A 13209-nucleotide genomic window follows, 5' to 3' on the forward strand; every position below is an offset into this window, starting at 1 on the left:
GTGTCCCCCCAAAAGCTCACATGAGACAATGCAACAACATTAAAAAGTGAAGTGATGGAGTTGGGAGAGCCTTAAACCAATCAACGAATTCATCCATTGATGGGATTAATTGAGTGGTGATTGAAGGTGGGTAGGGTGTGGCTGGAGAAGGTTGGTCATTGGGGCCGGGTCCTTGTGGTGTATATTTGGTGAGCTGAGCTTAGTGTCTCTCTGCTTTCTTTTATTTTTTTAATTAAAAAATTTTACAGCATTTTTTTACACCTTTATTTTATATATCCATTTTTACGTGGTGCAGAAGATCGAACCCAGTGCCTCACACATGCTAGACAAGCGCTCCACCACTGAACCCCAGCCCCAGCCATCTCTCTGCTCTCTGATGGTCATCTGAGCCACTTCCTTCCACCACACTCTTCATCGATGCTGTTCTGCCTCTCCTTGAGCCCTGAGGAATGTGGCCTCTAGTGTATGGATGGAGACCTCTGAAACCGTGAGCCCCCAAATAAATGTTTCCTCCCAAAATTGTTCTTGTCAGGTCTTTTAGTCAAAAGACTAAAAAAGCTGACTAAAACAATTTATAATTACAGTTTGCTTTATTTGTCAGCTTGCATGACTTTTTTCGTTTCTTCCAAATTTTTGGTTAGTTTTTAAAATTTTGCAAAGAGTGAAATTCACTCTTTGCAGTATGTGGTCCAATAGATCTTGACAAAGCATAAGGTTAGGCGTTCAGAATGTGACCAAAATGTGACAAACATGGCACTAACTAGTCACCACAGTCAGGTCACCACACCATAGATCACTTCCATTTCTCCAAAAGTTCCCTGTCCTGCCCTTTTGTAGGCAGTCGCTCTCCCCACCACTGACCCCTGGCAATCCTGGCTCTGCTTTTTGTCCTTATAGGAAGGCCTTTTCCAGAAAGCCCTAGAAATGGAATTCTTGGAAAGTCTAACCACTGGGTGTTCTGTCTGAGCCCATTGAGGAAAAAGGCTGAATTCCATCACAGGTGGCAATTGTAATGAGTGACAAAATCCTAGAGGAAAGAGAGACTGGAGAGATCCGGGTACCAAGTAGTTTATCAGCAGCTCAAAGCCAGATGGGGTCAAAAAATACAGAAAATCATAGAAATCTGGGAGGAGGCGTTGGACTTTCCACAAGTCATTAAAATGGGGAGAGGACACTTGAGCCCACCCAGGCAGATCCCTTCTGGGGAAGGTGGGTTGGCCTTGTGTCCGAGTACCCCCAGCAGAGAGGTGCATTCCTACCCCAGGGATCTGGCTTCCTGGATGGGGGGCTGAGGTGGCCGCAGCAACCTGGGCTGGAAGCCAGATTGACTCATGGGCGGCCGGGGGTGAGTGTCTAGGGTGAAGTTTGTTTGTTCTCACAGCAAACCCTGTTGCAATAACAGCACCAAGGTGTCCTGGCGCTTTGACTGTTCTCTCCCCAGGTTCCTAATGGAGATTGACAGAATCTAGCGTCCCAGGTAATTCTATTGTCAGTTTCTGCCGCCTCCTGCACCTCATTAGACAAAAGCAGAGAGAAATGAGCAAAGAAGTAATGTCAGCCCCAGAGCAAAGGAGGCCAGTTAGAGCAAGCAGCTTTCCGGAGATGACAAGGTAGGAGGAAATGATCTGGGCTCTCCAGCCAGCCCCACGGGACACCCGTGTGACATCTCTGCTGAACAGAGCAGGGGTGAAATGTTCAAGTTCAGCTGCGGGAGGAGACGATGACCATCTTTTGGGTTGTCCAGCCCTTGGGTTGGGAGCTCTTCCTGGTGACGGAGAGCGTCTCTGGGTGACTTGGGCTGGAACAGTGGGTGAGCCTAAGCACCCTGTTTCATGGTCCCCTGTGTAATAGTATTGAAAGATGGGGGTGTTCTATGGCAGCGGCCAGCCCTGAAACTGAGGCAGCCATGAGGCCCCCTTCAGCCCCGATTCTTGCCATCAGGCCAGAGAGACTTCAGACCTGTGGCTCAAAGTGACAGGCAGGAGTTTATTAGAAGGGACAGAGAAAGGGAGAAGGGGAGACTCTCAGGGGAGAGAATGGGTCCTCTCAGAGAGAAGGACCATCGCCCCTCCTACCCGCCCGCTGTACTGGAGGTCCCAGGGAAGTTTCCAGAGAGCCCTGCTCAGGTCCACCTTTTGACTTCTGATTGACAGCTTAGGGACTGCACTGACCTCCTGGACCACCCTGAAGAGATGGCCTGATGCTCGGAGTTGGAGGTTTTAAGGTTGTAATTATGGCTGGGGGAGGTCTTGACACACAGCGCCTTCATCTCCCACGTGCTTGTCTGTCAGATAAGGTTCCCTGGGGTTCAGTGGCCCTGCCCTGTCCTGTCCAGGCTCATTCGTGACTGACTAGTTACCTAACAGTCGGACCTTTAGGAGGTGGAGCCTAGTGGGTGAGGACTGGTCAGGGCCTCCCTTGTAAAGCGGGCTAGCTCTTTCAGCAGTGGATTAGTTCCTAGGGGAGTGAATCTGGCCGCTCCCTGGTCATTTGTTTCCCCTCTTGTGATGTGACCACTCTATCTTGCACATGTGCTTTCCGTGTAATACCATCACCATGTTATAATGCAGTCAGAAGGCCCTCACCAGAGGCCAACCAGGTAGGGTCACCACCTGGTTAATGTTCAGCCTTGAAAATTATGAGCTTAATAAATCTCTGCTTTTTAAAGTATTCAGTCTCTGGTATTTTGTAACAGCAACAGAAATGGACTAAGATCATGGTCAAAGCTTTATTGGATTTATAGAAACCTTTAGGATTTCACTCTGGATGAACACATCGTAACAATCGAAAGAAAAGAGAATCCTGGGCCTACAGGACAATAGGAATCCATCATTGTCCTACAATAGTATCCTGTCCCCAATCCTGGCCAGACCTGCAGATAGATTCACATAAGCACACAGAGCACACACTTGTCTTAGTTCATTTTCTGCTGTAACAAACACCCTTGGTCTGGAGACTGGGAAGTCCAAGATGAAGGAACCAGCAGATTCAGGGTCTGGTAAGGGCTTGTTCTATGCTTAAAAATAGCACCTTCTTGCTGCATCCACACAGGACAGAAGGGGCAAAGCAGCTTCCTTCAGCCTTTTATAAGGGCACTGATCTAATCCCAGAAGGCCCCTTCTCTTAATATAACACACTGGGGGTTGGATTCCAATGTATGAATTTGAGGGTTGGAGGGTACCAACATTTAGACACAGCAACACCCAACACTTCTGTATGAGCTCATGCTCAACTCAAGTGCCCCCTTACCTACTCACACATATCGTTGAACACCAGACACTGGCCAGGGCTGTCTGCCAATCATACACACAAGCCACGCACACAGGTTCTGCAAGTATTTGTCTGTGCATCTTCCGCCTGTGGCTCATGACTCTAGCCTGTTTGCTTTCTGTTTACATTGAGGATGTATACAGCTCACACACACATTCACACCCACCCACCACTCTCAAAACACACGGCCCGCGCTCAAACACCCATGCCACAAACATGCTCACACAAACCCCCCCCCCCGAAGGCACTTCCCGAACATCCCGCTTCTCCCACTTGCCCAGGCATGAGGTTCCTGACCGGACACTGTCATCGGATGTCCACCCCTGCTCCATCCGTGTCCTCCTATGTCCTCACACTGTCTCTCTGGCAGGCTCGCAGCAGGCCGTGCCAGTGTCCGCACCGACTAGCCGAGCAGAGTGACTTCCACCCCCATCCTGGGGGTGACATGCAGCACCTGTCCCGTCTTCCATCGGTTGCGCTTTGGCTTTGACGGGGTGACTGCCAGCGTCTGTCTGGCACAGAGCCCAGAGCAGCAGCCCGGAAGCCGCTGTCCTGCTAGAACGAGCCTCCAGGAGCCCAGTCCCGGTATGTGCCAAGGCGGGAGGGGACAGCAAGAAGGGAGCCTCCGTAGTGACCGAGCCCCTCCCCGGTGCTCCCGAGAGCCATGGGATGAGTCGGCACCCAGCATCCCCTTTACCTCCTTTCTTCTCAAAACTCTGGACACTTTGGGGCTTGTGGGTCTTTCCCAGACTCTAAGAACAAACAGGCCAAGAAGATGGACCGGCTCAGGGGACCCAGAGGCAGAGTCTAACTTTTAGTTCTATGGTTTGGATGTGGCTTGTCCCCCAGGGTTCGTGTGCTGGAGGCGGGGTCTCTAGTTTGGCTATGTTGGGAGGTGGAAGCCCCTTTAAGACATGGGTCCCTACTGAGAGGTCCTTAGGACACGAGGGGCACTGCCCTCAGGGGGACTAAGGCAGCTGTCAATGGTCTTATGAGCCATCCTACCCTGGATTGGTCTCTGCTTCCTGATGTGATCTCCTCCTCTCGCATGCATTCTTGTTGCCGTGATGCCATCCACTAGCAGGTCCTCAGCAGACACTGTGCCCCGAGTCTCCAGAACTGTGAGCTAACTAAACCTCTTTTCTTTATTAAGTTAGCCTGCCTCAGGTATTTTGTTATATTAAATCAAAACAAACTAATACAATCAGTATAGGCTCATAAGCTAGAACATGTCGGGAACAGTAAATCTTAACTAAATAAATACGAGTGCATGTTAGCCCATGAAATGGAACTAACATTGCTCTGTCTCTCAGGAAGGTCTATAAATTATAAGGAACAATGTAAATATGAGGATTTTTTTTTTACCATTATCATGACCAACAGCAAGTAGAGAAGTCATTATATTCCGTTATATTGCTTTCTGTTTATATCTAGGGGAATTATATTCCCTTAATTCACATGTTTCTGGCCCTACCTACCCCCTATATCTTGCTCTGTCTCTCACCAAGAGACAGTTAAGCATTTGTGGTGGCCCAGGTGCTCCTATGGACTCTACAGACATCTCTTTAATTCTCACATCTATCTGTGATTAATGAATATCACCATCTGCAATTTATTTTTTTTATTTTTAAAACTATTTTTTAGTTGTTGATGGGCCTTAATTTTATTTATTTGTATGTGGTGCTGAGAATCGAACCCAGTGCCTCAGACATGCTAGGCAAGCACTCTACCACTGAGCCACAACCCCAGCTCCACCATCTGCAATTTATAGTCATTTGAGATGTTGAGAAGCTGAGCAGTTTGTCCAAGGTCATACAGCCAATTAATAGTAGAGGCAGGATTTGAACCCAGGTCTTTGTTTCTCAAGACCATGCCTTCCTCAGCACACTCTGTTCACAGGTAACATCACCAGTTGCAAATTCCATCCATCTACCCATCTGTCCACTGTCTCAGCCTAGCCCTTTCCTCTGCCCATCTCTCAGTTTTAAATTGTAAGTCAGACTAGAGACTGAATCAACTCTGCTTATTGAATTCATTTCATAATGCTCAGCACAATTCCAGGAATATATATATAATAGATTACTTTTTTAAAGGAGTCATGGTTCCATAAACTTCAAATTGTACCTGAAGTCAAGAGACCAAATTCTATTTCTGCTCTCAGAAAAGAACAAACTTTCAGGAGATCTGGTCTGAATAAAAAAAAAAAAAAATTACTGGCCTGGTGCGGTGGCACTCACCTGTAATGCCAGGGGCTTCAGAGGCTGAGGCAGGAGGATTAAGAGTTCAAAGCTAGCCTCAGCAACAGCACGGGGCTAAGCAACTCAGTGAGACCCTGTCTCTAAACAAAATACAAACTAGGGCTGGGGATGTGGCTCAGTGGTCGAGTGCCCCTGAGTTCAATCCCCAGTACCCCGTCAAAATTTTTTCTTTAAAAATTACTTCTGGGCTGGGGATGTGGCTCAAGTGGTAGCGCACTCGCCTGGCATGCGCAGGGCGCTGGGTTCAATCCTCAGCACCACGTAAAAATGAAATAAAGATGTTGTGTCACCGAAAACTAAAAAACAAATATTAAAAAATTCTCTCTCTCTCTCTCTTTAAAAAAAAAAATTACTTCTTATCACTGCATCTTCTGTGACCAGATGTGTGGGGTTTTCTCCCCCACCCCATACCAACTAATTCTCCAGAAGAAATAACGGGGTATCCTATAATTCCATTCCATTCTGACACTGTCTATCTAGAGAGAGCATCAGACCCCACAGAGGGTGGGATCAGACCCACAAGTCTGCCCTCACTTCAGACGCCAGCCTCAAGGCCCACATTGTGACCTGTGCTCTGACCTACCAGCTGTAAGATTGGGGCTCCCACTATCTGGGGGTTTGATTAATTTGCTATTGTGACTCCCAGAACTCAGGGATACACCTTACATATATTTGCTGATTTTTAAAAAAATGTTTATCTTTCAGTTGTGGTTGGACACAATACCTTTATTTTACTTAATTGTTTTTATGTGGTGCTGAGGATCGAACTCAGGGCCTTGTATATGCAAGGCAAGCGCTCTGCCATTGAGCTACATACAACCCCAGCCCTGTTTTTTTTTTTTTTTTTTTTCTTTAAGTAAGGAATATTACCAAGGATTTGGGTGGAGAGAGGCGTAGGGTGAGGTAAGTGGGAAGGAGCGTCCATGCCTTTCCTCTCTGGGCACACCCCCTTCCAGCTCACCCACATGTCCAGTCATTCAGAAGTTGTCTGAACCCAGTCCTTTGGGGGGTTACGAAGGCTTCATTAATCACCATGATTGATTATTGCATTGACCGTGGAGATCAACTTAATCTTCAATCTACTCTTCTTCCTAGAAGATGTGGCTGAAAGTCCCAACACTCTAATCATGACTCGATCCTTCTGGTGACCAGCCTCCATGTGGAAGCTCTCTAGGGGACTCCAGCCACTAGTCATCTCATTAGCACACAGAAATCAATTTCATCATTTGGTGATACAGGGTTTGGGGAGCTGTGTGCCAGGAACTGGGGCCAGAGACCAAATATATATATATATATTTCTTTTTTTCTTTAATGTTTTGGTTGTAGAGGGACACAATACCTTTATTTATTTATCCTTATGTGGTGCTGAGGACCAAACCCAGTGCCTCACCCATGCTAGGTGAGTGCTCTACCACTGAGCCACAACCCCAGCCCCCAAATATGCATTTATTACTATATTACAATAGCACACTAAATTCAAACCCAACACCATCACTTTCTAGCAAGGTTCCTTTTTTTTCTCATTATTTCCTCCTGGCCTCAGTTTCCTCATCGGTAAAATGAAGTTCTGGTGTGATGGTCTCTTAGGTTTCTTCCAGACATGACTTTCCAAGAGTCCACTGTTTTACAGAGTCCCAAGTGGGAGCCATGGCCTCAAGCCATTCCCCGAGCTTAGCGAGTGGACCTCCTCCAGAACACCACCTCCTGCTTCCTGGCACGCGTCTTCTCTGAAGCACTGAGCCTGAAGGAGTCCACAAAGTCAAGCTGCAAAGTCCCCTCTTTGAAGAACAAAGACACTTTGACAGCTTGTCTCCAAGACAGCCATCTGGAGCTTCCCAGAGCTGTACTCAGTCACTCTATGAGTGTGCCAAACACTTTATGTGCTGAACACTCCCTAGGCACTTAAAGAGCCTGTTTTTAGAAAAAGAAAAGTCCAGAGAGATTATTGAAGGGCTGGAGAAAGAGGGACGATGAGCAACTGGGGGTGGGGGGTCAGACTCTGCTCACAGGAGGGAGGGGGACAGGTTCCCACTGCTGGGAAGACAGCAGCAATGCAGGTCACTTCCTGTCCTTGGCAGGTGCTTGGCAACACAGCATCACTGTCCTGGGCAGAGCCAGTCTGGGAGAAGCAGTCAGGACACTGGCCCTGGCACTGAGATGCTGCTTGACTCCAGGCAAGTCCTTCACCTCCCCCAGCCTTGTGTCCCCAACTCTATGCCACCTTGGTATTTGGTTATCATAGTTTTTTCCCTTTCGATGCTGGGGGTGGAACCCAGGGCCTCATGCATGCTAGGCAAGTGCTCTACCATTGAGCTACAGCCCCAGCAGACCTCAGCTTTTGGGAGGTGTGAACAAAAGCTGTGACCATAGAAATGGTTGCAGACACTTAGGCCCTTGGGTTCCCCAGGAAAACTACTGGGTATTTAGTCCCCTCTCTGCTTTAAAGGCTTCTTGGTACCAAAGTGCCCTTGACCCTTCTGAATCTCCTGGAAATGGAAGCCCTTTCCAAGCATGGTGCTGCTATATGTTTGTCAACCAGCTCCCGCAGGCCGGTGACATTTGCTGAGTGCACCGGACTTTCCAGGGTTGAACCCACAGCCGGAGCTGGAAGGGCCTTCCGAGACCAAGCCTCCACCACACCATTTACAAAAAATGNGGGGGGGGGGGGGGGGGGGATGCCTGATTTGCAGGGTTTGCCAATTGCCCAGGTGTAAATACTCTCACCATGAGGAATTGCAAGATACCAACTATGACATCATTGAGCAGAGCCGGGAGGAGGGTCACAGTCACACAGCACTGCATGGTATTTTCACCACACAGATACAACAGACATAAATGACCTCACGAGCACAGAGAGTAGAGGCAAAGAATCAGGAAACCATGGAATTTTAGTATTTATTACCTTTGCTTTTAATATATTGAATAATAAGTTTAGGTCATTTACCCTTTTTTTTTTTTTTTTGTACTAGGGTTTGAACTCAGCGGTGCTTCACCACTGAGCCACACCTCCAGATCCTTTTATTTTTTTTCAGATTGGGTCTGGCTAAGTTGCTTAGGTTTCGCTAAGTTACTGGGGCTGACCTCAAAATTGTGATCCTCCTGACTCAGCCTCCCGAGTTGCTGGGAGAACGGGTGTCCACCACCACACCTGGCTCCTTTACTTCTTAATAATGGTGTGTTTTAGCAATGGGCTCACTAGATTACTAAAAAAAAAAAATGCTTGGTTCTCCCCTCTCCTGCTTTCCAGAGCTGTCCTTCCCAACGTTTGCCAAGTGTGCAGTTGAGGCCTTTGCCATGGGGAAGCCTTGGGGTTAAAACAGGGGCATCTATTTCTGCATACCCAATTCGCCTCCCTTTGTTAATTTTCTCTGTCAGATGACAGCCCTCCCAGGTTCTGTCTCCTTTGGGACTGAGAGAATTCTGATCCGGCAGGAGAGACACCTTGCAAATTCTGGAATCTTACAGTTCAGGAAGCCCTGTTCTCATATTATTCTTGCAGCCGTCGTGAGGGGAACCCATCCCACCGTGTCCACACCCACCTTCCCTTGCACACCTCCCGGCTCCAGGGAGCCAGGCGGAGTAGTGAAGCTGTGGTTGAACCTTGTCACACCGAGTTGGCCAACATTTTCCGGAAAGGGCTGGAGAGTAAATATTTTGGACTTTGCAGGCCGCGGGGCTGTCGCCATCCCAGGTCTGCACTGGGGAGGGTTGGACGCTGCCACCGACAACAGATAAGCAAAGGAGCGTGGTTACGTTCCCATAAACTTTACTGATGGACACCGAAGTTGGAATTCTATACGATTTTCATGTGTCACCAAGTGTTAATCTTTAACCTTTTTCAACCTTTTAAAAATATAAAAACCAGGCTTAGCTCATAGGCTATATAAAAACAAGCCCCAGGGGTTGTGGGACGGTGGCTCAGTGGTAGAGGACTTGCCTAGCAAGTGTGAGGTACTGGGTTCGATTCTCAGTACCGCATTTAAATAACTAAAAATAAAGGTTCATTGACAACTAATATATAGATATAGATATAGATATATAGATATACAAGCCCCAGATAGAATTCAGCTTGCAGGTGATAGTTCAGCAATCTTAACAAAGAGGAGGTTGAGTTTCCAAGAAAACAGTGACTTGTTCAAGCTGACGTAGACTGGCAGAGTTGAGACTGACCTGGTTCCTAGTATGCTGACCCCAACCCTCCCCGAAGGAGTCAGATCTGTTCTTCCACCCACCTTCAGGGACCTGCAGGTGACTGTCCACTACCGGATCTCCAGTCACCTGCCAGGTGCAGCCTCCCCTACTCCCCACTTCTGTCTCTTTCCTGTAATGGGCCTTTCTACCTCATCAAAGTCAAGCAGAAGAGGTTTGGGGACAATATATAGTTACAGGAAATCACACCCCTATTTCTCATCCATTAGACCAGAAAATAAAGAGCTGTCTTTACTGACGTTAATTTGATGATTCCGTCCTATTTTCTCCCAATATCCTAAATTTCCCCAAAGCGGGGACTGCCTATCTGCTTGTTACTCTGTGTCTTCAAGTGTCTGGTCGAGAACTCTCCCGAAGGGGGCGTGAGAAAGAACACAATGACGAATGATGAAACTCCCTCGAGCCAGGGTGACGTGCAACATGAGGTGGGTGTGACTCCCTAGGTGATTTATTTCCCTCAATATGTTATTATGAAAAATGGAAACATTCAGAAGAGCTTAAAAAATGACACAGCAAACACCCATATGCCCACAACCCAGATTCTAGAACTCCCATTTTGCTGTATCTGTCTTACCACGAATCTGTCCATCTACACTCAACCAGTCTTTTCTTCTGTTTTTGACACATTTCAGAGTAAGTTGCAGATATCAGAACACTTAACCTCTAAATACGGGATGCAGCAAACCCTCTTCCAGGGTCTGGGTTGCCACAGTTAAGTTGGCATGAAAGATTTAGGCTGTGAGCACCCCTGACCTCCCACAGCGACCCCGTCAGTTCAGGCAATAGGCAGAGGCCTTTCCCCAAGCTTTCTCAATCTGGTGGCCATCCTTGTTAAAGAAAAAGAAAGACGAAGAAAACACTTGTTAAAGATGGAAAGGCAGACTTCACTTAATGGGGTCTTGCAGTGGGAGAGAGAGATTAGGTTCCGCTCTGACTCCAACAAGAAGTGGGAATTTATAACTAAGGAGCAGGACAGGGGGTTAGTGGGTGGAAAATTATTAAAAAAGAAACATCAAGGGCAAAGGTTTTAGCTGGGTATGATGGTGCACACCTGTAATCCTAGCTACTTGGGAGGCTGAGGCAGGAGGATCACAAGTTCAAGGCCAGCCTTAACAACTTAGTGAGACCTCATCTCACAATAAAATAAAATTAAAAAAAAAAATCAATGCAGCTAGGAATATAGCTCAGTGGTAGAGCGCTTGCCTAGCATGCACAAGGTCATGAGTTCTATCCCCAAAATCACAAGAAAAAAAAAAGAGGATAAAGGTTTTCTAGCTAAGCTGACTTGGTCATTGCTGAAGGTAGGCCAGGGCGATGAGCTCTTCAGCGTGGTAAGATACCAAGAGTAAGGGGTTTTCCATAAAGTGAGCAAGCAGGATTCTTGCTCAGACTGGATTCTCCAGGGCCAGAGAGGGAAATCGAAGTTCAGGCCTCGTCAAGCAAAGGACTCAGAGGACTCTGGCCACAATTTTGGTCACAGAAGACAGTCTGTTGTTCTGAACGTTCAAACCACCTTGAGGAATGTGTCACCTCAGCTAGGAGGGCGGGTCTCAGAGGCATGCCTCATTTACAAAATTCAGAGTCTCCTTAAAATATGCACATCTCTATTTTTCTTCCAAAATGTCAGTGGCTTGACAGATGTGTCAATAGGAAATAGTCACATGGTGGAAAGACAGAATCAGGATGCTGGAAGTTCTGCCCCCTACTGGAAGGTTTCAGGCCAGAGACAGACCCGAGAGCCCCTGTCCCACCTGGCCCCCAAGCTCTCACCTCCCACCCTGGGGAGGAAGAGACCAAGGAAGAGCCAATGGAGATAGACAAGGGGTGGGGAAACATACCAGGGGTCCCCCCAGCTTCTGTCCCAGAATCACATACAGCTTCTCTGGCTTCCAACTTATCTCCCAAGCTACTTTTTCCTGGAGCCTGTCTGCCAGAGAGGAGAACACAAATGAAGCGTGAAAAAAAAAATTCAGCAAAATAATTACAGGTTACAACAAATCAATTGGAACTGTGTAAATAGCCCGAGGCAGGTAGGCGGAGTCGGGGTTCTTCAGCTGCACTGAGTCCCAGGGACATGAAACTTGGAGAGAGAGCCCTGACCGTGGAGTCCAAGACCCCGGATGTGAACCCCAACCCTGTGCTAACCAGCTGTGTGAATTTGGGCAACCAGCCCCCCTCCCCTGGCCTGTTTCATCTCCTAATTATGCTACTTAGTCTGTCTCATGGGTGGTTGAGGGTCAATGGAGGTCGTAGATGGGAACGTGCTATGGAAACTATATAGCGCTAGACAAATGGATCAGCATCTTCCTTCCTATGGTGTCTTGAATCCACTCACTTCTCTCCATCTCTGTCACGGCTGGCTCCTCAGGCCAGTACCTGCTACCTCTCACCTGGTTTGCTGCAATGGTCTCCTCTGAGTTGGCCCAAATTCACCATAATCCCTTCTGGAGAACTGCCTGCAGCCAGCCTGATCTCTAAAATCCCAAGTCTGATCTCCACCTTGGCTTGTCTAATGCCTGGGACGGGAGGGAGAGTGATTGAGGGCGGAGAGGCTGGAGGAAGCTGGGATGAAGGGAAAGAGGAAGAGCGGGAAAGCAGGCGGGAGCCAGGCTGCACAGATTCCACGGCGTCTTCATGGTGTGCGCCGAGCTGGTATGTGAGAGGACCCCAGGAGTCCAACAGTGTCCTGCCCTTGTGTTGCTTAACAACTCTGTGGGAAGGCAGCGTCTGCAAACGGAGTGCAATTAAAAGCAAAATTGTGTGCTTCTAATTCTAAAATACTTCCGGCTGCTGCAGAAGCCCAGGGACGCTCAGGGTGAAGTCCAAGTTCAAAAGTGAGATCTTGAAGGGCAAGTTGGATTAGGATGAAGAGAGAAGGCTGGGCTTCAGACAGGGGAATCAGACGGGGCTCAAGCTTGGAGGCAGCAGGTCACAGTGAGGGGAGCGTGCGACGGGGAGAAGGGGCCTGGCATGAAAGCAAGTGGCTGGAGTCGGGTGGAAAGTTGGCGGGGGTCGGGGAGTCAGGTAAGGCAGGACTTCAAAGCCTCGCCAGAGGCGATACAGTCTAATTTAGACTCCATGTGAATAATCTGAATAATTGATCTGCTCAGTGAATAATTTCATAGTTTCACAAGTGGAGGAGGCAAGGAAGAAACGTACCACTCTGGACTTCACTCTGATCGGCCTCAGAGAATACCTGTTGTCCATAGAGTGACCGGGTCCTTGGAGAAGGTGGCTGTGTCAGCCTGGAGTGGATCACAGCCAATAAGGGCACCTGGGCATGGCGGGCATGAGCACTCAGCTTGAGGAGAGGGCATTGCAAAAGCCTGCTTGGGAAAACGGGTTCCCCAGCCAGGAAGTGATGGAGCAGGGAGGTGTGGCTGTGGCCCCAGGGGACCCTGAACTTGGAAATCTGCAATATGGTCCCAAAGATTCCAAAGAGAGAGAAGACACTGTGACTTCCCCATCCCCC

General features: G+C 48.2%; 1 protein-coding gene across 19 annotated transcripts in view; it reads right to left on the bottom strand.

Annotated features, from left to right (window-relative positions):
- Positions 1 to 10146: 10146 nt before the first annotated feature.
- LOC107140716 overlaps positions 10147 to 13209 on the bottom strand; it is a 32890-nt gene continuing 29827 nt past the window's right edge. For 3 of the 19 annotated variants that reach the window (XM_048809760.1, XM_048809759.1, XM_048809758.1), the window contains exons 3-6: positions 12934 to 12982; positions 12128 to 12464; positions 11576 to 11664; positions 10147 to 10565 (exon numbers count right to left, since the gene is read on the bottom strand). In XM_048809760.1, coding sequence (XP_048665717.1) covers positions 10548 to 10565; positions 11576 to 11664; positions 12128 to 12464; positions 12934 to 12982 — 493 coding nt within the window. In that variant the 3' untranslated portion in view covers positions 10147 to 10547. Of the gene's footprint in view, positions 10566 to 11570; positions 11665 to 12127; positions 13204 to 13209 lie in introns of those variants that run through there. The other 16 variants (XM_048809764.1, XM_048809761.1, XR_007349888.1 and 13 more) reach the window with 13 other exon arrangements.

Source organism: Marmota marmota, unplaced genomic scaffold (genome assembly GCF_001458135.2).
Source record: "Marmota marmota marmota unplaced genomic scaffold, marMar, whole genome shotgun sequence".
In the NCBI taxonomy this organism is placed as follows: domain Eukaryota; kingdom Metazoa; phylum Chordata; class Mammalia; order Rodentia; family Sciuridae; genus Marmota; species Marmota marmota.